The sequence below is a fragment of the Botryllus schlosseri genome, chromosome 11 (genome assembly GCF_051294905.1).
Source record: "Botryllus schlosseri isolate E-star chromosome 11, Bs_hap1, whole genome shotgun sequence".
Taxonomy (NCBI): Eukaryota; Metazoa; Chordata; class Ascidiacea; order Stolidobranchia; family Styelidae; genus Botryllus; species Botryllus schlosseri.
This window is the reverse complement of record NC_137246.1, coordinates 13952124-13976681: the sequence shown is the minus strand read 5'-3', so window position 1 is coordinate 13976681 and position 24558 is coordinate 13952124. Positions and strand designations below refer to the sequence as shown.

The 24558-nt window shown below is 41.5% G+C and overlaps 2 protein-coding genes across 2 annotated transcripts; both read right to left on the bottom strand.

Annotated features, from left to right (window-relative positions):
- Positions 1-5496: 5496 nt before the first annotated feature.
- On the bottom strand, positions 5497-6695 carry LOC145450384 (lipopolysaccharide-induced tumor necrosis factor-alpha factor homolog). Its single transcript, XM_080328903.1, has 2 exons — positions 6358-6695; positions 5497-6067 (listed from the first exon to the last, which is right to left on the bottom strand). The coding sequence occupies exons 1-2, from the start codon at positions 6654-6656 to the stop codon at positions 5845-5847; spliced, it is 522 nt and encodes a 173-aa protein (XP_080185029.1). The 5' UTR covers positions 6657-6695; the 3' UTR covers positions 5497-5844.
- Positions 6696-14743: 8048 nt separating this feature from the next.
- Positions 14744-23606, bottom strand: LOC145450382 (uncharacterized). The gene is made up of 11 exons (XM_080328902.1): positions 23433-23606; positions 23172-23345; positions 22112-22345; positions 21913-22028; positions 21396-21508; positions 21216-21329; positions 17269-17371; positions 17070-17196; positions 16609-16704; positions 16374-16544; positions 14744-16112 (listed from the first exon to the last, which is right to left on the bottom strand). The coding sequence occupies exons 1-11, from the start codon at positions 23562-23564 to the stop codon at positions 15837-15839; spliced, it is 1656 nt and encodes a 551-aa protein (XP_080185028.1). The 5' UTR covers positions 23565-23606; the 3' UTR covers positions 14744-15836.
- Between the last annotated feature and the right edge of the window lie 952 nt (positions 23607-24558).

Here is a 24558-nt window from a genome sequence, read left to right as displayed (position 1 = left end):
AGCAAACAATAACATAATGAAGTTATAACGAACAACGAAAGGTCTACTTGCGCCTACCCCCCCCCCCCCATCCCTCTATCTTGCTCAATCTTACTCCCTGAAACAGATATATAATTCTATTTTATTTTCATATATTACTTTTGCATCTATATTCTGCTTTTCTGTTCATAATTCATTAGTTTCTAGCCTTTAGTTCATATTTTTATCTTAATTTTTTCCCTCATTTCAATTTTTACCACTTGGCACGTTTTTGGTCATAACTTTTATTCCCCAAATTAAAAAAGTGACAAACCTACCATTGAAAAGCTGGTAAGAAGTTTTTCTAGGTTGACCGATTTTTAGACCAAATTCTACAGGACTATAATACGAATTGCTGAATTGCAATGGAGCTAATAGGCCCAAATATTATAGGCTTACCATATTTTGGAAATGTAAAAAGAGGACACTTTTTCAGAAATTTCAGACATGCAAAACTGGAGAAGAATTCTCAAAAACCGGTAAATTTTTCTAACTTCGTGATCGGTTGACTAAAAAAAAAATAAAACAAAGGTAATCACTTCCGCTCAGAGCTCAAAATAACGTTTTTCTCTCCCCATTGCCAGGTGGATGACTAAAAAAAAATACCCGCCGGAGCTTCACTTCTGCGCTAATTTGCGGCATATCGCTCGCAATTTCCTCTAAATCCGACCTAAATTTTCAAAAAAGAGGACAAAATCTCAAAAAAGAGGACAAAAGGCCTTCCTCCGAGGACACTTTCAAAGAAGTCAAAAAAGAGGACAAATCCTCTTAAAAGAGGACGTATGGTAAGCCTAAAATATTAGAGATACGATCGGCATTTCATACATAAGTTTGTTAAACGAGGTTAATAATGTGAATTTTTTTTACAAGTGAGTCTCTACCAGACATGGGGTAATCGCGATTAGTAATCGTAATCGATTACGACGATTACAGCCTTTTCAAGTAATGGTAATCGCAATCGATTTCATTCGAAAAATTTCCGAAGTAATCGTAATCGTAATCGACTACTTCCCATATCTAAGCGAATTCTTCGTGAAAGAACGATTACTTTTCGTTTGAACAAGGACTATGACATACGCTGAACATTAATGAACAAGGATACCACTAGTGTGATTGTAAGAACACCCGCCGTGATGTATATCAGATATAAACACGTTCCACAGACCACTACCTCGCAGCAGGATAATTAATGACCACTCTGCCTAGTTTGAAATAGTAGCTTAAGTATTGATGTTTGTTTCTGCATAGTTAAACCCAGTTTGACCGTTGCTGCTTGGCGAGCACATGCCCGACCAGAACCCCTAAATTACCCACCGGTTCGAAACCACCGCATTATAATTAGGGTTGCCATCGACATGGATCCAAAAATAAGGACAGTCGAAAAATTGGATTAGTATGAAAAAGCGTTTGTGAACATACTTTATATTTATACGAGCCGTGGCGTATCACATTCCATACTTTTCGCCAGAAACAATCTGCTCCAGCAACTCCCTGTTATTAGAAAGTGCTTCATGGATATCACGACAGCTCAGTTCAAGGTTTACTTTTACTCTGGGCCGCAACAGCACTTTGCCAGCCCCCCCCCCCCAATAAAACGTCGGTCTTACCCCCGCCCCATAGGGTTATAAACCAAACTTCTTCACCTCGTTCTGATTAGAGGCGTCAACCGAGATGAATAAAGGCCGTACACCGTACACCAGAGAGAGAGAGATATGGTATTCTTTTTCGCCTGCACCATCGAGATGCTTTGACGACGGAGTTGCGATACGGCCCCATGAGGTCATCTAGTCTGCGCCCCCGTTTTAGTTCTCCTCCATGCTATCCGTGATTGCTGAGCGCCTAGCAGGATAGCTGCGGATACCAATTTTCGAGTCTTTGGTATGACCCGGCCGGGGATCGAACCCACGACCTACCGCTCGAGAAGCCGGACGCATAACCATTACCGATCTCGCTCGTTTAGAAAAAATCAATTTTGGGCGTATGGAGCAAGAACTCCAGTAACAATGCTTGTTGTCAATGTTCCCATTAAGCTGCGCAGCTTACGCAATGATAACACGGTCTCTGCGCATATAAAATCCAAGTTGCGCACAAAAAATTTTAAGTGATGACCTTTTTTTCATTCGTTACGCACTGTTGTCCAAGGGTCGTCAAAAATTAGTGGGAACATTGCTTGTAGTATTGGTCCTGTCCGAAGAAAACTTATTTGCGATGTGGGAATCGGGGAATATTGCTTTGAACAATAGCGATGCGCAATCCTTGGTGAGGAATGATTGCTTGTGTTTGACAGTATTGAATGTCCAGGTACTCTCTGCAGCTGCCTGCCTCGTTTGTGGTCGTTGGTGCTGATCGACTTGTGGGAAATTATTCATTGACTAGCTCAAATAGCGGTCTTTCCTATGTCCTCCAGCTCCAGGTTAATGTCACAATTGCAGATATTGCAATGTGCGAAACCCTCGCCCTTCAAGCTTCGTTAGATACCTTTGAATTCTCTCTCATAATCGCCACGAAAAACGTTTTTACGCCTGCTCGTTTCAACTAATCAGATTTAGCCTTATTAGTAGCTAAAACTATGTGCGCAATTGCAATATAATTTAGAAAAATTTATCAATGATAAGTAGCTTTACTACTTTTTATGTGTCGACTTCACTGCGCCTTTTTTCACTGCGCAGTAAATGCTGCCTTTCCCACAGCTTCACCTTATTCTGCCGTAGACCAAACAGCGGGAACCTGGTACTGCTGTTTACTGCTAAAATGACGTCCGCCATGGTAGCTTGGTACAGACGAAACCACTCACTGCCCTAGCTATCTCACCACTTGGTCTTCAAATCTTATGGTGTGTAGTGTACGTCATGAGAGTTCATTTCATTTATGATGTCATAACATCTCGACGCAAAAGCATGATTTTAGAATATTATGCAACACAGATACCAGAGGAAAACGATATAAGTTCTGTAGTGGTTGAAAATAAGACAAAATAAGGACGCAAGTCGAAAATAAGGACATTTCTTAGAAATAAGGAAAGTTAAGTTTTCTAATACGTGGCCCTTCAAAATAAGGACAAATCTTAGAAATAAGGACGGTATGGCAACCCTGATTATAATATATCTTAGAATAAATATCTACATCACTAAAATCATTTTGGTACAGCGGATCAAATGTCCATTTTTCCGCCAATTTGTGGACCACACAGCATTAAATTCATTAACCAAGATCAGGGTGTCTATTATTTTATCATAGATAACCAAGTTCATGAAGTTTAATGCGTGTTGGAGGCCGGCACATCGTAACGTCGCTCCAAGACGAGCTACATATTTTTAAATTACAATGATGGTTATGTCAAATAGGTATTGCGTGATGATCATCCTACCAAAGCGCATTACTCGCTGCGCACACCCTTGGAAAAAAGTGCGTAACGACTAAAAAAAAGGTCACCACTTCGGATTTTTTGTGCGCAAGTTGGATTTTCTGTGCGCAGAGACCGTGTCAGCACTGCGCTGCTTAGAGGGAACAGTGCCGGTGACATCAATTCTTTGGCACGAGACAAACGCTCAGTTCACACGAATGAGATAGGATCATCCTCCGGTGCCTATCGGCCTGTATTTTCGAAGGTATGAGAACCGTGCAAGTGTGCATGTGCAATTATGCACGTCTCTTGATCTGGACACCATCCCTTTGAAACACACGCCAGTAGCAACACGCAACCAAATAGTTACAATTTTATTTCAAGTTCGAAACTGTATGTCGGTAAAATATATCTTACAAAGTCCGCAATACAACAACCGGACAGAACCGATTACCGCACTGACGCGACAACACCAAGCGCCAAGCGGAAGCAACAGTGACTGCCATGAGTGCACAACGCGTCACATCGATGCAATATATAAACCAGGGGTTCTCAACCCGCGGCCCGCGGGCCGCATGCGGCCCGCAGACGATCATTTTGCGGCCCGCGACATCTTTCATTATAAACGCAATATTAGTTCTGACACGGTATTTTTACAAATTAATTTAGATACTTAGGTCTTTTATCGCACCGTCTCTCTTTCATTTGATTACTCATTCTTGAAAGCAGTGGTTCTCAAACTGGAGGGTGCGCTCCCTTGGGGGCCTGAAGCATCTGAGGGGGTGGGGCGAAGCTGCGGTCAACTGAACAAAAAAATTTGCGCTCTGCGCAATTTATCTCCGTTTCCTAGTTATTTCTCGGTGTATGGTCAGAATTTCATATTTTAGAATTCTCTCATCAGCAGCCATAACCTTCCTTGCCATCGAACTAGCCGTTTGTGTTGCTAGCATTCTGGTTGCATTTTGTTATATGACGAGAATGGGGCACTAAATTTTACCTATCAAAAACGGAGGCGTGTCTAAAATAGTTTGAGAACCACTGCTTTAATGTGTTCTCGTTTCTTGATATATTCTCGACTTCAGATTGGTATTGTTTTGAATCAGTATTCGACTGGACTCTAAGTTCAAGAGAATTCCGCAACGTAGTAGGCCTACACTTTTAAAGAGTGTTAGACTCAATGCGAAAGGTTGTTAAGATTGCCGACGACGTTACAGACGCATCGTTCAAAATTGGCTGGAATATCGCTAAACCCAAGAAATCTGCTAAAGAAGGTGTTATTTCAATAAAACCTCAACATTCTGTGCGAATATTTGCGGTTTCCAGAACTTGGTAGCAAGGACAACATCACCTGACGAATTGCGAAGATACAGTCGTCTGATTCAATCGTGACTACTGACCAGACGAGAAACATCAATGTCAGTCGATATTTTAGGGCATGTTCTGAAATACGTTGCCGCGTAGACTACGACCCAGCCTCCGACGAATCCACCGATATAACTAATTATCTGGTTGAATTTTATCAGAGTGGACGTATATGCAGAGTAAATGCAGGCTGGGCAAACGTGGGGAGGGGAGGGGACTAGCAAAAATGCCAACTTGACAAAGCTGACTACTGTAATTATTGCTGCAAGGCCCAGGCTTGGCTGGGAAGAAAAAGGGCCGATTGGTTTGCTCAGAAATGGCCCCGATCACCAGACTTCTTCACATATCACTCAGAGCTCAATGTGATAATGGCCTCCGTAACGCAAAAGTTACCGCAATTGTATAATTGCTGGCTCACGCATTGAAACAGAGAGTTCGGTTCTCTGCTGGAAGGGTTTGAAGTTGAATATACAGACTTGGTATCCAATGCAAGATACATAGTCTTACAACAAGCAGCAGCTGCAATCTTACGCACGCTGTCCATTAATGCTTTAGAATGCATAAAAACGTACTACATGGCCGTATACGACTTGTAAAAAGGCTACATTAGCCTAAATTTAACATTAGCTCACAAATACATGTAAATATTTTTCTGCGGCCCGCAGCGTCTACTGCTGTTAAAATGCGGCCCGTTATACAAGGGAAGTTGAGAACCCCTGATATAAACGAAAGACACGAAACCGATAACGTGAAAAGACTAATAAAATCGATACTGATTTGAAGTGGACCGTTGTCGAAAATGTTTACGGCCTAGAGTTCCTAAATCATGTTCAGCGCAGGCATGATTGTATTACGGGTAACAGACACACGGACACACGCTATCCAAAATAGCACAATACTGGAACATGGCAGATCAAGCCGACGACGCAATGTGGTTTTCTTCTCAGACTCACGCTGTCTAACGCTAATAATTATATGACTTCGGTGTCAGGCTCAGCTAAAATTTAGTGCCACATGTACGGTACGCCGCACTGACTTAACATGAAACGAAACGAAATAGAAATTTAGCGAAAGATCATGTAGCAGACGATCATCGGGACTCAGCGGTATTAGATCTCCGTCTAAAGACGGCGGTAGACGTATATCGTGTTTTTGCAATTCGGACAGGAATGTTTGACATCCTGCAAATCCGGGATGCAGAACGGAATAAGGCAGCAGCCTAGCCATAAACCGAACAAGCACAGCCCGGCGCACAGCAGCCAAGTGAGACCGCCGACTTCGCTGGTCGTGGCAGTAATGATGTTCTGAGAGCAGTGAGGACAAACCGTGTTGACTGGATTTTGTCTGTCGAAAAGAGAAACAGCATTACGTTTATGATAGGCCTCGAGGAACAACAATCATGGTCTTGCAAAACAATTTGACTCTCGACATAATATCAGAAATTTCGCTGGAGCTAAATACCAATACCAGTTGATAGCACAGAGAAGCTTTTGATCGTAGATTATGCGTTTGTGATGTTTTATGCTCGTGAACGAATATATTCTGGAAATATTCATTTTAACAGCGATCTGCTGGAATAATGCCGTCGATGCATCTTGAACAGTGAAGCTCACGAAATTCAGAAATCATCTTACCTGAACTGTTGGTTCATAAGGAGTACCGGCTGTGCAACTGTCATGCCTGGCTGCATGCCCACAGGTTGTCCCGCCACGTATGTCCCAGGCGGAGGGGCAGGTACTCCAGGTTGCACGTAACCTGGCTGAGCGTAACCAGGTGGCTGAGAGTAGCCAGCTGGTTGTGGCGGGTATCCTCCAGGCGGCCCCTGTCCCGGTGGCGGTGCAAACCCCTGTAACGGCGGTCCTACGGATGTGCCAGCTCCCGGGTAGGCGGGAGGGTGATCTCCTGGGGGGTAAGGTCCTGATTTTTCAGCCATTCTCAAGTTATTCTACCGACTGTATGGCTAAATAGCACTGTAAACGTATTTTGTTAGTGAATTATTGATGATTGCGTAGGCTTCGGTGGAATACAAACATGATCAATAGTAACAAATAGCAGCGAACCTGTGTGCAAAACTGGTCCGCGATATGCATAGCATTTATAGCATAGCATACATATATTACATCTCGGAATTTCAAAAAAACTGCACAAGATGATTCACATACCAATAACAAGCAGGGTTGCAATCTACCCTCGCCATAAGTACCCAACAATCTACCCTGGATTAGCGAGAGAACTAAGGGAAGCTGTTAATTTCGTGATTGCGGCCTAACATACGTGACGAGTTATCATGAATTCGTATTGCAACGGTCCGCGCAAGGAATTGTTAATTAATGCGACATCAAATTTCCAAGATCCACAATCCAGAGATTGGTGGCGAGGCAAAAGAACGGTATTTTTATATCCGGAGCCACAAATATTTGGAAATCCGTGGATGTCTCCAACAGTAAAACACAGCAGGGACAAGGCTATCTGTTGCAATCTTCAACGATTTTGGTCGCTCATCTGTACAAGAAAGTTTAAAATTATATTATCATTCCAGAAATTTGCACATCCCAGTCCTTGATATACGTTTTCGCGCAACTTAATCGGTCTTAGCGCATGTCATTGTCAGCAAAATGCGAAAATCCTATTTGCTGTGGTGGGACGCAGCACAACGGTCATACGCGACAGTACGCATGGTGTGCGTGACGTGCAACAAGGAAACGACCAGTGATTCATGAATGACAGTAGCGAAGGCCGTATATTAATAGTACCACTCACGTTCACAAAGCTTTGTCTTCTAAATCAAAAATACGTGCCTTTGGTAAATGAAACCATGATAATTTCATGACGCACCAGTATAGATAGCCGTTGTTGAGCAATCGGGCAATTGTTGCGCTGCATTCATGATACTAACAAGTTGGGATACGGAAGCAACATGATGCGAAGCTGCGCGAGTGTCTTGATATCAATCGGCCTGGCATATTTTACCAGGATATTTAGAATTTGAAATACAAATCCAGATCTACTAATGACCGCTCAAATACCCCACCGAAGTAGCAAGACAAGAGAGCCAGGAAACAATTAGGTTCCGATCTCAATTGCGTCCGCGTGTACGAGTATGTGAGCCAGCCTGGGTATGGACCTGGGCTAGTGCAGCGGTTCTCAACCTTTTTGAACTCGCGTACCGATAAAACTTCAAAACAAATGGTGCGGCCCGGTGAAAGTGAAAATTAACTCTAAATTTAAGTACGATGCAACTCAATATAATATCGGAAACCTCAATTACTGCTGTCTTTTTGATAGAATATATCTGTATATGGTTTTATTGAAGTTTCTGCAAATCGAAGCTCGCGAAGTCCAGTTAAATGTCACTAACTTGATTGTGATTGTTCGGTATCGCTTGAAAGAAATGGGACTTTTCTGTTTGCTACAGCCTCTATTATACTGCCAAGTGACGTTTGATTGCACTGTCGGAAAGTTCGCTTAAAAGTCTTCGTAGCTTTCATATATAACTTGCCCGAAACCAGTTGCTACTTTTAAACAACTCCGTACAACACGTGAGCCATTGTGACTTACGCCCAAAGTAGACTCTCTTTACGACGCAATGTAGAAAAATACGTTATAAACTTCAAAATAAATTTAAAATTGGATGTTTTATTTCTCTAATTAATCGAAAAGCATCCAACTTCTTGCATTTCGGAACTGAGATGTAAAGTTCCAATATATTTGGCGGGCTGGCAGGAAACTTGCCACTGACCGGCGGCTGAGAACCACTGGGCAAGTGAACAAGAGAATCGGGTTCGAGTTATCGCCATTTGACACTATAGTGTGAAATGGCGATTACTCGAACCCGATTCTTTTGTTGGTTATTCGATTCGAATATATGTAAAACGATTCGATTGCGAATTCTTGTGAAATTTCGACCGACTTTCGCAGCTGGTTTGGCATACTGCAATCGTTCATGATCATTTCTCAGTGCTTCACCAATTTCAAGTATACCGGGCAAGTCACGTTGGGTTACCTTTATAGGAAATGAATGTTGCCGAAAGATGACAAACCGGGTCAAAGCGACGAAATACATCCATCGCTATTATCACACACTAACACGCTTTATAATATCATGGCATCTATTCATCATCCCCACTTACGATTCTCGTTGTGAAGTGAAACACTAACCGAAAAATCAAAAAATGAAATCAATAGAGCTGGCCGCGACTAATTTGTTTTGATCGTGTCTGTAAGCCAGTCGATATGAAGTGATACTAAATTTTAGCTCGGTATCTCTTACATATTTCCACGATGATAAAGAAGAGGAAATAATTCAATACGCACACACTGCGTGTCTAGCCAAGTGTAGAGAAACACTTCAGGGCGAATATTTCCGACAGCAAAAGGTTCATTGACAGTCACTACCATCAAATACGCTTGCAACACAAGATTCAACCGCGCGAATCAACCATCAGATACCTGCGGGATGTGGATGGAATGAAGTATTTCGAAGCACTCAAGATTAGAATCCTTCATATCGTTCTATAAATTTATTGTAACAAAGGACGGTTTTGTTTTGGGCAAAACTTCAATGCACGTACAGTACAGTACACACTCGATTGATGGTAGACTGCGGTGTAAATTAACTCGGATATTATTTTTCCAGCGACAAAGACACTTATTCAACCCAGCAAAACGAGTGAATAGATTGTGTGTACAAGAGTCGTTACTCGTTATCCTCAGATGAAGAGATGGGAATTTATGGTTGGAATTTTACAGTTCCATTTTCATTGTGACTGGCGTACTTTTAAGAGCTAGCTAGTCTCAGTGTTAGCTGTACTGTGAAAGGGAGCTTCAAGACCAAGTCAAAACTTTTGAATGCTAAAATCGCGACTGTAACATTCACGGCACTTTTACCAACGCCGTGTCGATTTTATATAATCCATTCCCAATACCATCAAGGTCGAAAGTTGGTCCTGACTTACATATCATATTGATATCTCGCAAAGCCTTTAGTTTCCATTACATTCCACGGTGGCTCTCCTATCACATCACTATCCGAAGATTTCCCCTGGCATTTGTGCTAATATTACAGAGTTGATTTAGTACTGCCGATGTTGCCGTACATCTTACATCGATTCCCACATACCACCGCGACTCAACGGGAATTATTCGGCTGTTTTGAATTTTCCCTATTGCGAAACATCACGTGAACATTCTTAGTTTCCTCGACGCAATGAATCTAGGAGAAAGGATATACGGCAGCGAAGAAAATACGGCGACACAACAACACTACACGTAATAGGGCCATCCCTGATAAAATCACAATATTATTATTGAGAAGACTCGAGGTTCTTTCGGTCCACACATAAATTGTGACGTCACAAAATTCTACTACGCGTGCACTCGCGAATTTCACTCTGTCCTGAGCATTTGGGCAATGATGATATGAAGTGGATTATGGACAGAGTGCCGATTAGATTTGAATGAATATATCATGTAACAACTCCGTGCTTTCTATACAAACCGAGACCGAACCGCGGTTTAATTTATGACTTGTACTAATTTTGAGATAACTTGCCTTCGCATTTTCACAAGGACAGTGGACTATAACCCCGAGAAAAAGAAAAGCGAATCGATCGACTAAATCGAGTCCGCTTCCTATTCCAGCCTCGTCAGACAAAGAGGACATGTCTGCGAGATCATACATAGGCAAATAAGGATAGGGCTAGCACTAAAGCTCTTTGCTACATGGCCGTATTGCATTTTAGGCCTATGTAGCATGGGGATGGCACAATAGCATAGCGATGATAACTGAAGCAATGAACTTAATGCTGTACAAAAGATAGATTGGTGACCTCGTCCATACTCGAAAGTGTTTTTCTCGTCATCACAATGCTTTACGGGTCTCTGCCTTCAACATCAGACAGAGAGATATACTGGAACAACAATCTTATACAGAAGCCGTAAGAAAAGTACATGTGTATCTCTTCAATGGCCACAGGCGCAGTTACCAGTAAATTAAGAAGCTACTATTTGATAACCGCAAGATTATGGACTAGCACGTAGAATTCTAAATGCGACGACGCATGGCTAGTTGCATCCACCTCACAGAACCCCAGTGATAACTATAACCAGTAGCGGCTGTTCCTACACGGTACACTGCGCAGTACAGGACGTGTCTTGTGAAAGTACACTGTCTGTCTAACCTCCGCAGTTCGCACCCAGCTAATGAATATCTAATTTTGGCAGCCTTCAGCCAAGGGAATGATCAATCAATAAAATGAGCTTTACCGACGCTGCGGGTAGCTGCTTGAATAAACTACAATTTAGAACCGCCTACCCAACCCGTATTTGCCATCCACCGGAACCTCGATACCGTACAACGCGAGCCTATGTTATTTATAGTTTTCAGTCACATGATACCATAATACATTGTTCACAGATTTGGCATGCATGACCGATCGACCATGAATGAACGAATGCCAAGAAATGATAGTATGAGCCCGATCAAACAAGACAGAGCTAAAATTGTACCGTCCGATGTCTTGACTTCGTAACACGTATGATACACTTCTTTGAAAGCATGCTGTGTACCTGCGTCAAAACCATACAAACTCACACATCGATGGCAACCATCTATATACCGTTGTATAAATTAGTAAGCTACACACTGATATTATTGTGTATGTGTTTATGGGTATTTTTCACTGAGCTATACTTTTTACATACCCAATTCGTTTGTTGTTAATGTTCCGGTTGACGAAGCAATAAAAATCTCTCTCTCTCTCTCTTTCCTTCGATTGTAAACAATATTACCTGTCCTTATCTTGCAGCAGCATATCCTTTACAATGTTTACAACAGTGGTTCTCACCCGGGGGTCCACGAAACCTTTAAACTTGCAAAATGAATGATTATTACGAAACAGTTTTGCTTCATTACAGCTACAACTTCATGATTCACATCAACATAATGGCCGTCTGAGATGAAATATCTTACTGTTCAAACTCATTTTAACTTCCCATAGCCTACTGATACAATCATATTGCCGTTTAGAGATGTTTTGTTGGGGTTTGTGAAAAAAAAGTTGGAATAGTAAGGTCAATCGGCGTGACTTCAAATGCTTTGCAAAAATCCATTTTCCTGTGATATAGGCCTACATAACCACTATCCCAGGACAACTTCAAGATATGCTGCTAGATGAAAATGACTAGGATGGACGTGGTATGTTCAGAAAAAAATATGAGTCTCGATTTTGGTGGTATATATGCTGCGATCATACTCAAAGAGGTCGTCGGCGCTCGTTATTATGCCATTCGTCACCCCCTATATTTGTAGAAATTAATTTCCGACGCTCGCTCATATCAAATCGAAGGCGCGGATTTTCAAGACACGGCCACGGATTTCGATAGATGCAGCTTCAGAATTCGCCACCGTCTACCCAATTTCCATATAAATAGTGTGGTGATAGTAAGGCACTCTGCAGGCGGCAAGCGCGATGACTCGGTTGAAGAGAGCTGTTTCGCCGATCAATATACAGACTGCCTTATGTGTCTGATTTTCTATCGGGTGAAATCAAGACTCGTGTTAGAGACGAGTTTTTTAATAGTTATGAAGAATTGATATTTACTATACTACGAATTGAATCTTATGAAGCTTTCCGACTATTGCTGCTGCCATATCGTTTGTAAAGGTTGTAAACCAGTGGTTCTCAACGTTTTTGTCTTCGCGGACCCCTTTTGGACCGTCACGGACCCCGCGGACCCCCAAGTTTTCGTTCAAATTTAGCTCAATTATCGTGCAAACGTCGTCTGTATTTTGCGAATATTGTCGTGCAAACAGCTGTTTGTCACTAGCTTGCAGTTCGCGCTTGCCGCCTGCAGAGTGCCTTACTATCATATGTAAATAGCTATCAAAATATCCAAGTACCTCTTACTGACGGCGTATTACACTGTTTTATAGTGAGCTCGAAGAGATAACATGCTAGATGGTGTGCACTGTGCACTCGTACCCAAAACAATCTGCCAGAGTCCATATTTTACGAAGACAGTTCTAACTCTAGCTAAGCCCTGCGACGTCGATCTCAGGAACTCAGAATTGTTCACCGCTGTAGTAGGCGTTACCTCGTCTCGGAACGCGACGTACGATGACGGTAATTGCTCGATGACGTAAGGGCATCAAATGTTTTGAGTGTGCACTGCGCAGTAATGCGAACAATGTTTAGCTGTTCAATGCGAGGAAATTGAACGATTATCTGCGATAGAACGGTGAAAAGATTGTGCGGTATATATGACATATATTCATTAACGCGACAACCAGGATGACCCGAATCAGCATGGCCCGTAATGAAGTGTGGACAGAGACTACTTCAATCTGAGTAGATAATTAGTCTAATCTACCACGTATCTAGCATCACGTATCTTTCTACCTTAGCTCAGTCGGTTTGTTTTCAAATTATTGCCATGACTACTTGACCTGTTTTCAAACGTAAAGTTCATTCTTTTAAATCTTTTCCCTCTATAAAGCAGTTTTTGCATTTATTTGCAATGTTTGCATGAGCGCACGAGGTTAACTGCAATAGTGGTTCTTGACCTTTTTTCTTACAGCTTCCTTTTCAGAAATTTTCATGGTCTGGCGCCCTTCATATTTAAAGGCTGCTGCCACGAAAGACGATTGAGTATAAGAGGTCGAAGTCCGGTCGGGATTTTCGGACTTTGCTATTGAATATTTCGCTCTTGGATCTCGCTCAATGACTGCTCGACCAAATAGCGATCTATTGTATGTACTATTTTCGGGTCCAAATAGGCCTAGCTGTTAAGCAACCTCCAAATAGCTGTAGCCTGTAGGTACCTCGAAACCTATCGGGTTCGAGCCCAATGTACCTAGGTCAGGGGTGTCGAACTCAAATGGCGCCGCGGGTCGGATTCAAACCTTCAAATCTCTCGCGGGCCGGATCATCAGTCAACTCATTCAAAATGTTACCACATGTCCTTATTAATCACTTGAATACTGTATTATCAAGCATATATACATAATAGTATATTAAATCATATCACGGATCATAGGGGTTATATTCTAGCAACACCTTTATTCGTGAATAGTGGAATTGGCAAAAATGCGATGATTGGCCGGTTGAGTACAGTTACGAAGCACTAAATCAGTGACACTAACGACGATATAAGTTGGCATATTTCTATGCTTCCTATGTTGTCGTAACCTGTTATTGGCGTCGAGTATGCGTTGTGGGGCATACAATAGATTTAACTGTAAACGCGGACGTTGCAATTTGGTTTTATTATTATTATTATTATTATTAAATCGCGATTAGGGTTGCTCCGGGGGCCGGGCATCTTTTGAGTCAGAAGTTTTACAACAGTGCGACTAAACAGATTTTTGAATTATATTTTGTGTATTTAACTCCATGTAGCCTGCATATAATGGTTCCGCATTGGCGTTCTCCTTTCCGTGAACAACTTCTTTTGGATTCATTTTCCATAAACTCTGCAGTGATTGTGCACTTTTTGCTTTCTCGAAATTGGGTTTCAATATCACCGACTAGTTCCTAATGGTAACACGAGTGAAACCGCAATGCCGCAGTCCGATAGTTAGTGGCCTATGAACAATGAACATGCCTGGCATTTGCTGCTGTTTTGAGGGAATCATTATTGGAAGTGTTTCCTACACAAATCTCAACATTTTTGCAAATGTGCGGGATAATTCCAGCATTTTTCAATCTACTCAGAATTGCTTCATGGGCCGTATGAAATCGTCAACTACTCCAGTCGGTTTTTGCCTACTTGTATTAATTACTCAATAGTTTATGTTTTCATACTGCTTGCACTTCTACTAAGCTTCCACTCAAGGAAGGTATTGGAATTGAATAAAAAAAATATGAGTCATTATAGAGCCTAATACAAGCCCTACAATTTATATTTAAATGATTGCTGGTTTGTTCGTGTTGTAGGTTACAAAGAAAAATGTATGCGTCGATTGAAATTCATTTTACACCCCCATCCCCCGAAAAAAAGACTGAAAACATCTGTCAAAGACCCCATAACTCGCGCACGTCGAAGTTTATTTGCGTGTGAGGAAAGATTCTGCCAGCATGCAATTGTAGACGAATTCACGGAGTGTAATCATGGAATTATCATGGAGAATGTTTCAAGTATTTTCGGTCCCAGTGATCCATCGGTACCACATCTCCCCCTACGCAGTCACTCAGAAAACGAATTTCGGATCGTTACCATTTGCCAATCGATGGAAGGTACGATATTGGTCAGCCAATATTAGTCAGAAATATCACAAACAGGGTTGCATACAAAACAAACGGTGTTTCAAACCACTTTGATTAAAACATGCTTTAAACAGAGTTTTAAACAAATGGCTTTTGAAAAAAACAATTGCGTTTTTTGAAACGTTCTCTAGTTATGCCAAAATTGTGTATATAGGTCTACTTCTAAAAATATGAAGTATGAACCCACGGACGATTAGCACCCAATATAGTCGATGTAGACGATGCGGGCTGGCTGGAACGGTCGAAATCGTCGTTGGTTCAACAGTTATAGCATGTAGATATCGATCATTGGTACGGAATGGGTGTTGTGATGATGAATACGGCCGAACGTAAAAATGCTGCATAACGATGTAGTCCTGGTTTAAGACATTTTTGGTCTGTTTATGACAGTGGTCGGAAGCCCTTTTCGTCGAAGGAGCCATATTTAGACTGTATTTTCAATTGTCAATGTCAATTCATTGTGTGTCACAATTAAATATTCGTGACGTCATGGCTAAAAGCAAACAAAACAATAACAATAAAACATGTTTTAAACAAGTTTGTTTTACAAACCTAATCACAAATGTCGATACCACAGAGGTCGACGAGTGCAATAGGACCTCTCGTGAAAATCTTTTAGCTGCAGTTCGAATTCGAATACGGCGAGGCAAATGACTACTGCGGAAATTTGTTTACACTTTAGACTTTAATTTGAGACCCCATCGTATATACAACACTGCAATGTAGTTCCCGCGTAACGACAGGTACGAAACACGCTACTATGGAATGATCTCTGAAATAGAAGGTCTCGGGTTTTGTCGTTCTGATTTTAATGAGCTAGAAAATATCAATCCCATCCGCCTTTGTTATTACAACTCTTCGCGTAAATTTCCATAGTCATCAGATGGGACTGTGGCACCGGAAACCTTCTCGTTCATTTCCATCGCTTCGTCCTCGTCGATTGCGTCCGTTCCCGCAGCCGCCCAGAGGCTTCTGCTGTCAGCCCTGGTGGGCATTTTTGACAGATTGGAATACTGGGGAGCCCAATACTTTACCCAATTCTCCATGGCATGCCAAATTAAGTCATCGCTGATTTCGCTGCTTTTGACGCCAGTGCTGTTGCCACCCACTAATCGCTCATATATCTATGAGGACACGATTGAAAATACGTTAGTGCTTCAGAGAGACATATCGCGTTGGAATAGAGTGTGTTTTGTATATACATTCAAAGTGAAGCATATTCATTTCAAACATTTGTACATTTTATAAATTTCGCGCGCCGCACAACTTCGACTTCCATTTCTATTAAGCGGTTTAACACCAAATCGGCCATGCGAGATTTTTCACTGCTCGCGAGCATGGAATGTGGATGTTGTTCTTGTGAAAACGAGGAAAAATGGACTTGCCTCTTTGCCAAAACTAGATGTTCCCCCGAGTTGAACGTAATGCTTTAGCCATACGCTTTCCTGGAAAGTACTATATGTCGTCATGCAATAGTTCAAAGCAACCCAAACATTCTCAAATGGAATCACGGAATACTCGAACCAATAGACCGCCGAGGGCTCGTAAGGTTCAATCTAAAAAGGAAAATTCAATAAAATTAAAAATAGATCGAAGCTGACAATTGACAATTTAACAAACCTCGCCTGCAACCGCTATGAGATCGTTCGACGTCAAATGATTTATCTCCTCACAGGTCACAAAACCGTCGTTATTCAAGTCGACAATTGGAAAGACCTTGAATAAGCATATCGTTATTGATTTGCATTTGATAAGTTTTACATGCATTTTTGTATACTACAACATGTGTATATCATCGTTAGGGGACGGGTATGTAGCGTAGCGATACGTTCTGGAGCTTTAACGACAATGGGTTACAGCTTTAAATTCAACCTAGATAAGCATTGGACGTATAGGTAGGCTCATCATTGCCACCCGATCTGCATAAGCGATGTGTTACAAAAAGCCTTGAACTAGACTGCGGTATAAGTCGACAGCTTAGGAATATAGTATAATAGATATATAATCGGTCTGTTGGAAAATGACCAAGATGGAAATAAACAGCAACACACCACACGTTGCCAATAATAAACTGTATTTACATTATTTACGTCACCAACTCTCATTACGAGATCTCCTGGGGTGAATTTTTCTTTTATCATGTTTAATATCCCATCTCGATTGATTTTACACCCGCCCATTGTTCTTACGTATTGTTCGAACACCGCTCTGAAAAATGTGTTGTGAAGGATTTTGTCAAAACAAAAAACTTTTTATTTTTTATTTTGATATATAATGGACCTGTATCTCTCTTCCAAATCTTGCCTTCCCATCACCATAGTGCCCCTTCCTTCCCATTGCCACTGTACCTCGAAATCTGCCAGCGACCGTAACGATTTCATATCTGCAATAGCGTAATAGATATAATTTAAATCTATGCACAGAGAAAGAAATAGCATGTGGGGCAAATAATAATTTGTTGCGTAAGCCATGACACATTTACCATGAATACGAGTGTAAATATGTGCACAATATCCAAGAATCGCGGCTGTCATTTTTTTTCTACATAGAACAAACGTCTGTATACGATAAAAACGGGCGTATCATCAAATCACGCAAAGACATGTGTAGATTCTTTCCTATATATATATGGTATATGCAGTGCTTCTCAACCGGTCGCGATCCATACCGGTGGGTCGCAAAGAAGTTCTAAACGTTACACTCTCGTATTCAATTTTCCAAATATTCCAAACAATTTATATTCTCAAGATTAGAAGAGTAAATACACATTCTCCAAAATATTGAATTGTTTTGCGCCCATAAGCGCCACAAGTCACGTTGCCGTGCTCACAATAATTCGTGAGCCAGATTTTCGTCACAGTCATATTGATTGGAGCATGGAATCTGACGGTGCGTTATTGTGTGTACGTGACATTGAAATTCATTCTTTCCTCGAAAGGCTTTGCGAACGTTGGAAAATCCAGCAATCCAGCCCGACTTGTCGTTAATCATAACAATTCATAACCTCTTTGTGTTCGAAGTAATAGACGAATTGCTGATTGGATAGTGCTTTCTCGTCTGTTGTTGTTTGCGGTATTCATGATGTGTTTCTACTGCAATGGTCAATTAAACCAAACCGATAATCTTTAATTTATGATTCCGCATCAGATGGCTTGGAGCAAGGTGTACTTCCAGACCATTTTAAAGCATCTCTTGAGCAGATCGGATGGCGAGGAGCTTAGATAAGCCTTTCACGTCTGTAATCATATCTGTTACATGCAGGACCTTAACTGTCGCAACCCAACCCCCTAATTGGTGCATCGAGCTCGAAGAGGGGTCAAAATTATCTCATAAATCAATATAAATTATGGGGTATTTGTTTGGAGAATTATTAAACTTCCTTCAAACTTTCTTCGCGCTATGCGCTTTGACATCGTAAGATGTCTTGGCTTTAATAGGGCACCCATCTCCCTATAAAATACCACACATAATTTATAGAAATAGTCAATTCGGTGTCAGCCATTACCGCGCCACGACATACCACGACATATATGAAGTTTCGGCCATCATTAGGGTTACCATATTTTTTAAATTTGAAAAAGGGACACTTTTTCAAAATTTTCAGACTTGCAACACCGGAGGAAACTCCTGAAAAAATGGTAAATTCTTCGCAGTTCTTGATCGGGTGACTAAAAAAAGGTCAACTTACTGGCTCAGCTCCCAAAATACAGTTTTTTCACATTATTAGTTGGTTGGACTAAAAATAAATAAAAAAGGACAACTTTCCGGCTCAGCTCCCAAAATAGCCACCGGAGCGTTACTTTACCGTACCTCAGTCCAATTTTGCCCTATATTTTCCAAAATTCTTCAAAAAGATGACAAAATCTCAAAAAGAGGACATTTGGGCGTCCTCCGAGGACACTTTCAAAAAATGTCAAAAAAGAGGAATATCCTCTTAAAAGAGGACGTATGTTAACCCTAGTCAACATGCCACTCCGAGAAATGTGATGAAAAAAGATCGACAGTGAGAAAACCTATGCCGAAAAGGATCGAACACTTCCGTAAATATATGTCGAATTTTCCATTGACTATAGGCGACTATAGGCGACTGTCACCAAATATTGCTGTCGACGAAAATTCAGTAGGATATGCAATTGCCAATTTCATCGACCCAATGTCACCAGGAATTCACGATAGGCGCGACCAGATAGCCTAACTGCCACGCACTGACAACATAAGAACTGGCGCCAACGAGCAATGCTGGATTAAACGTTAGTCGCGAAAGGGCGTCTGGTGGGTCGCGAACTGGAAATTTGGACGGAAAGTGGGTCACGAACTGGTATATAGCATGTAGTCAAATATTACAAAAACGAATCTCATACGATATAGTATAGCCAGGGGTCACCAACGCGGTGCACGTGGGCTACCGGTAACCCGCGACAACCAAATAAGTCGCATGCGGTCGCAGTAGCAAATATTCATATGAGAGATTTGAAAGTCGAAGCAGAGAAGGGTTTCATGCGAGCAGCAGTTGAACAATTGGACATGGGTTAGTCGATCCTAAGGAACATACGAACGCAGTTTTCGATCGGGGCGTTGCTCGTCTTCGCTCACGCGGAGGCTTGACGGGAATCTCTAGTAGAGATGGTGTGAACGTGAGGTTCACGTTTGCGTTCTGTGTGTGACCCTCGGATACTTAGAGGTTCACGTTCACAAACGAACCTTGGCAGGTTCTGCACTGTGAACCTTTTTCATATATTTCAATTTTCATGTCATTATAACATTTTTGGTTGGTTTTGCTTTTCAGCTGCGGGCCACTCTATGCATGCATAAAAAATCAGGTAGCATAAAAAATCAACACTAAACGAGCATGCACGTCGCAAAATCCCAAAGTTTTTGCCTGCTTCGTTATAAAAGTTAGCTCGAAATATCTAGCTTTCTGTTTGTGTGATTTTAGCGACTCTCTGTTGTGAGCTTGACTCGCAATCACACAGCGTCAAGAGCGAATTGCGCTACATGTAGGTAGTCAGTGAATGATGCTTATTCAACCAACTAATAAAATTGATAACGTTGTCTGATGTAAAAAAATCTAGGAGGCGTACGTGCTCCATCTCGATTTCTTGTATTTATTGTATCATAAAAACCAAATCCGTGCGATTAGGGTGTTGGTCACTGCTGTAATCCTATAACTTGTTAATGGGGTAAAACCCGTTTTACACTCTGCTCAATATCAACGTAGCAACACTAACGTCGAATACATTGTCTGGTCTGGCCTAGACCGTTAGGGCGTAAGCTTATATTCCCCTGCAAGTCCTCGTCGAAATTGTTGGCAAAGCGACGGAAGTTATTGATTTTATAGGATTATTACATTATCTGATTGCTCCAGGTAACACATAAGTATGTACTTCAGCATTGTGGCATTCTGTGGCCCGAGTCGTCGCTACGTATCGTGTACAACTGTGCATTAATGTGTATCACTTCACTGAAATGTAAGGTTAGAATTAGCAATATGACGTCACGTGACGTCTCGAGGTTCACGTTCGTGTTCACACAGAACCTTTCAAAAAGGTTCGCGTTCACACGAACCTGAACCTTTCAGAGGTTCTCACCATCCCTAGAATCTAGTTAATATTTCCGAGTCTGGACACTTAGATTGGCGCTTCGGCGGGCAATGCTGGTTTTGTTTTGTTTTGGGGTATTCATGGTGTTTGTCGACTACTATGGTCATTTACACCAGGCCGATTTTCTTCTTATTTTTGCGTAACTGCCGACTTATAGCACGGCCCACCTCTATGCTTTTTGTAAGACACCGCGGATGAGGTGGCGAGGAGGAGCCTAGGTAAACCTCCAACACTTAGGTATCGGGATTAGGAAGTCGACCTCGAACCCGCACCCATTGGTGTTGCAGCCGCGGATTATACCACTGCGCTATCTCGCCACCGGAGATGCTGGTGTGAGTTCTGATGAGTGAGAGTTTTCTGTTCTTGGTAACGGGCGGAAACCCTGTCCAGTGCTCTGAATGTCTAAGTGAAGAAATCCAACTGAGCACGGATAAGCGGTGGGAGTAACTGGTAGCCCGTCTCATTAATCCGTAAACCTACCCAACAAGTAGCTCTTGGTTTCAAATAGGTTGGTGACCCCTGTAGTATATGCCATTAGTTTCTATAGGTCATGAACTGGAATGGAGGAGCATGGACTCATATACTGGGCTAACAGAGTACAGCATTATAGTCATCTTCCCCAGTTACCAATATTCACTTCGCAATCCGAGAAGTCGATCGCATCCGCTCCGTCAAATCGTGAGAATAAAAGAGAAACAGCCAAATTATGTGTTCCTTCTGAAGACACAAGATGGTAGTATCCTGCAAGAGATTATACATCCAAATATTTGCGATAAGATATTAATCAGAATCTTCATCATAGCCTACCTTTCGGCAAAAACAAACAGTCGCCAGAATGCATGGTGAATTCTGACCATTCTATCTTGGTTACATCAGGAAACTCATCGAGATCGATAGCAGTTGGGTCGATGTCTGAGAACCTTAGATAGGCTATGTCATAAGCAGTGTGATGGGAACTTATCATTCTTGCTATTCACTATAATGAAGAATCTATCAATCCGGCTTACGCATATGTGTTTGAGATGTAGTCTTTCGAGGGAAAGCGATGTTCCTAATGTAATCCACTACAATCAAATGACATAGTTGACCCTGACAATTAATTTATACCCATGGATGGTGTTATAACATGTGAGTTAGATGATGACGAAAGTATGAAGTGTGTAGCCCTTGCAACATTGGTTATTGAGTAGAAACAGGCGTAACATCAGTATTTTCAATAGCATCTTTTCCCGAAAACACTCTACCTTTACGAATATTGCGATACGGTATTTGTGTGGTCGCGTGTGTGATGTGTATTGTCTTCGCATTAATCCAGAAGACTTACCCGCCCAGCTCGAAATCGGATTCGGGATGCTTATACAAGAACTTCTCATACTTGGATTCGATCAACTTCCAGTACTTGGTCCCATTGAGAAGGCAGTTAATTTGATTGTGTTCATCCTGGAACGCATCACATGTTTACACGATCACTCACCATCCTCAACTGTGTGCCTTGCCATTCAATTTTTTTTCATTGTTCCCACCTTGTGAATAATGCTTGAAGTACCACCACCACTCCACCATATATCCACCTCCACTATTCGCCTCGCCATTTCTCCACATGCACCGAATGATGGAATAACCCCAACATCTTTGTACATCGACTTCGGAAGGTCGGAAACGATGTATACGTTGTTGTGATTCTGGTGGTAGGTGCGCGTGAAATGTCTGAGATTGTCACGTCCAAGATACTTCTCGCCTTTTGGAGGCAGGTGCGTCTGCAATAGGCAAGAAACTGTGTAATATTATACGTGCGCCTGAATCTTTATATGGGAATTACATTTATTTTATATGTCTTCATTAGATAGCAAAAGCTGCGGCAATAGGCCTACTCTCCGCATATTACTTATGTGACGTCACCATCTTCTCATTGAATAGCAGGACTCACTATAAATTTGTCGTAACAGTAAACTTCTTCTATAATTCGTCGACTCATTTACATTACTGTGACTCCATAAAATGAATATATTCCTCCAGAAAAGATGATATGATTTCGTATATTTTATTCTATATGCTGTACCGTATTTTGTCCCAAGTCCATGTGCAGACGCTAAAATATATGATGTAAATGTCCATTTGCCAATCCGTCATAACGATTGGTCATACGCACCCAGTCATTACGTACTGACGATGACTGTCAAACGGATTTTGCACGACGCGATATCACGGATTAGTAGCCTATTGATGTGAATTGTAGAATACAAGCCCAAATATCTTGACTCTTCGAGCGGCTGTATGTACCAACCTCAGCATATATGCGTAACAAGATTTTAGTTTTCAGTTACTTCCGGCTATTGTTTCTAGGGCAAGACCGCGTCTCTTTTTCTACGTTAGGTTCAGTTATCATCATCATCATCATTGGTTTATTAGCAATTTTATCAGTTCAATACACCACAAAAAATGCGATACAATGAAAAGAAAGGAAGATGTCGAAGCGACTAGGAGTTGTCTATGGAATCGGACACCCACCTTGGCCTAGGCGATGTAAAGATTCTCTACTTTTAATTAAACAATACTATAGATTTACATTTCGTACAAACCTACCGTTTCATTTTTCGCTTCAAGACGCACTTCCATGTCACCGAAATTTTCGCTGATATACTCGTCGGTCCATAATTGTGCGGCGTCACTTTCAGACACAACCGATCTGAAAATAGCCGCCTTTTCTTGACTCACGTAGCTTTTGAAGAATACCTCCGGCACGGGTGCATCTTCCACCTATAAACGTATATGAAATTGCAGTCGATACTGGTTAACATTAACCAAGGTATGATGCAATGCAATCAAATCGTTCTTAAGACTTACAGTAAATTCTTCAACATCTACGGTAGGGGGCTTGTAACATCCGAATGGCTTGAGGTGACAACTGAATTGATCTGCGTTGGTGCGCAATATCAAAACATTCAGATACGCCCCCAAAATTAAGTGATTAACCATAATACTTTCATCTGAAATACTGCATAGTAAAAATAAATAAAAGAGTCGCCCTGCAAGGTCGATCACTGGCCATAAAAAAATCAAGTGCCTATTGTGGACTCGTGGTCAGAAGGCCCAGAAAGTTACAGCGAATGGAAGACAGGGTAGACATTGATTTAGTTTACATCCATGACTTTCGTTTTATAGTTAAATCAATACCATATGGCGGGGACTATTTTGGCCCAACTGTCTAATAACAAAATTGCAACTGCTGACTAAATACATATATAGTTGTTACTTTTGACTGCTCAACACTAGCGTTATGTAGGTAACCATATATGACAGCCGTTTCCCGTTCAACCATTACGACGTCTGCGCAAATATCATAGACTTACTATACCAAGAGTCAACTTATCCAAGCATTGCAAATTGAATTTACAGTCGTGATATCAATTTACAGCCTTCCTATATCGGTCTCCACATCATCAATGCCATACGCCCACCATTATTCGTCGAAATCTCGGTTCATTGTTTATATAGGCAATGTTCCTTCTTAGTTCCTACCATATGCTATTCAGGAAACTGTGGAGAAAATGCAATCGACAGCCTATACTAGTCATGCATCAACACTGCCACGGCAGGGATTAAGAAAATGGCAAGTATTGCTTGTAAAACAAGCCTAGTCTTGAGTGAAGTAAATCTGGGACAGAACAATCGGCCGGGACTGATAATAATGGTGGGCCTATATTGATGACTGATGAGTTTTGGCAATCGATCAATGATAAAAAAAAAAGTCCTACGATGAGCAGATCGTGCATATCTAAAATCATGTTATCCCCAGAGCAGAGACACAGAACGGAGCACCATTACATTTATGGTATATTTCAGGGGCTCTCAACCGTTTTTGACTTTGCGGACCGGTAGTTAAAATAAATTCTGCGGACCGGCGAAGCTACAAAAACCAAAATTAAACTAAATCGAAACTACGACAAATGTATCGCAACTAAAAGTCAAA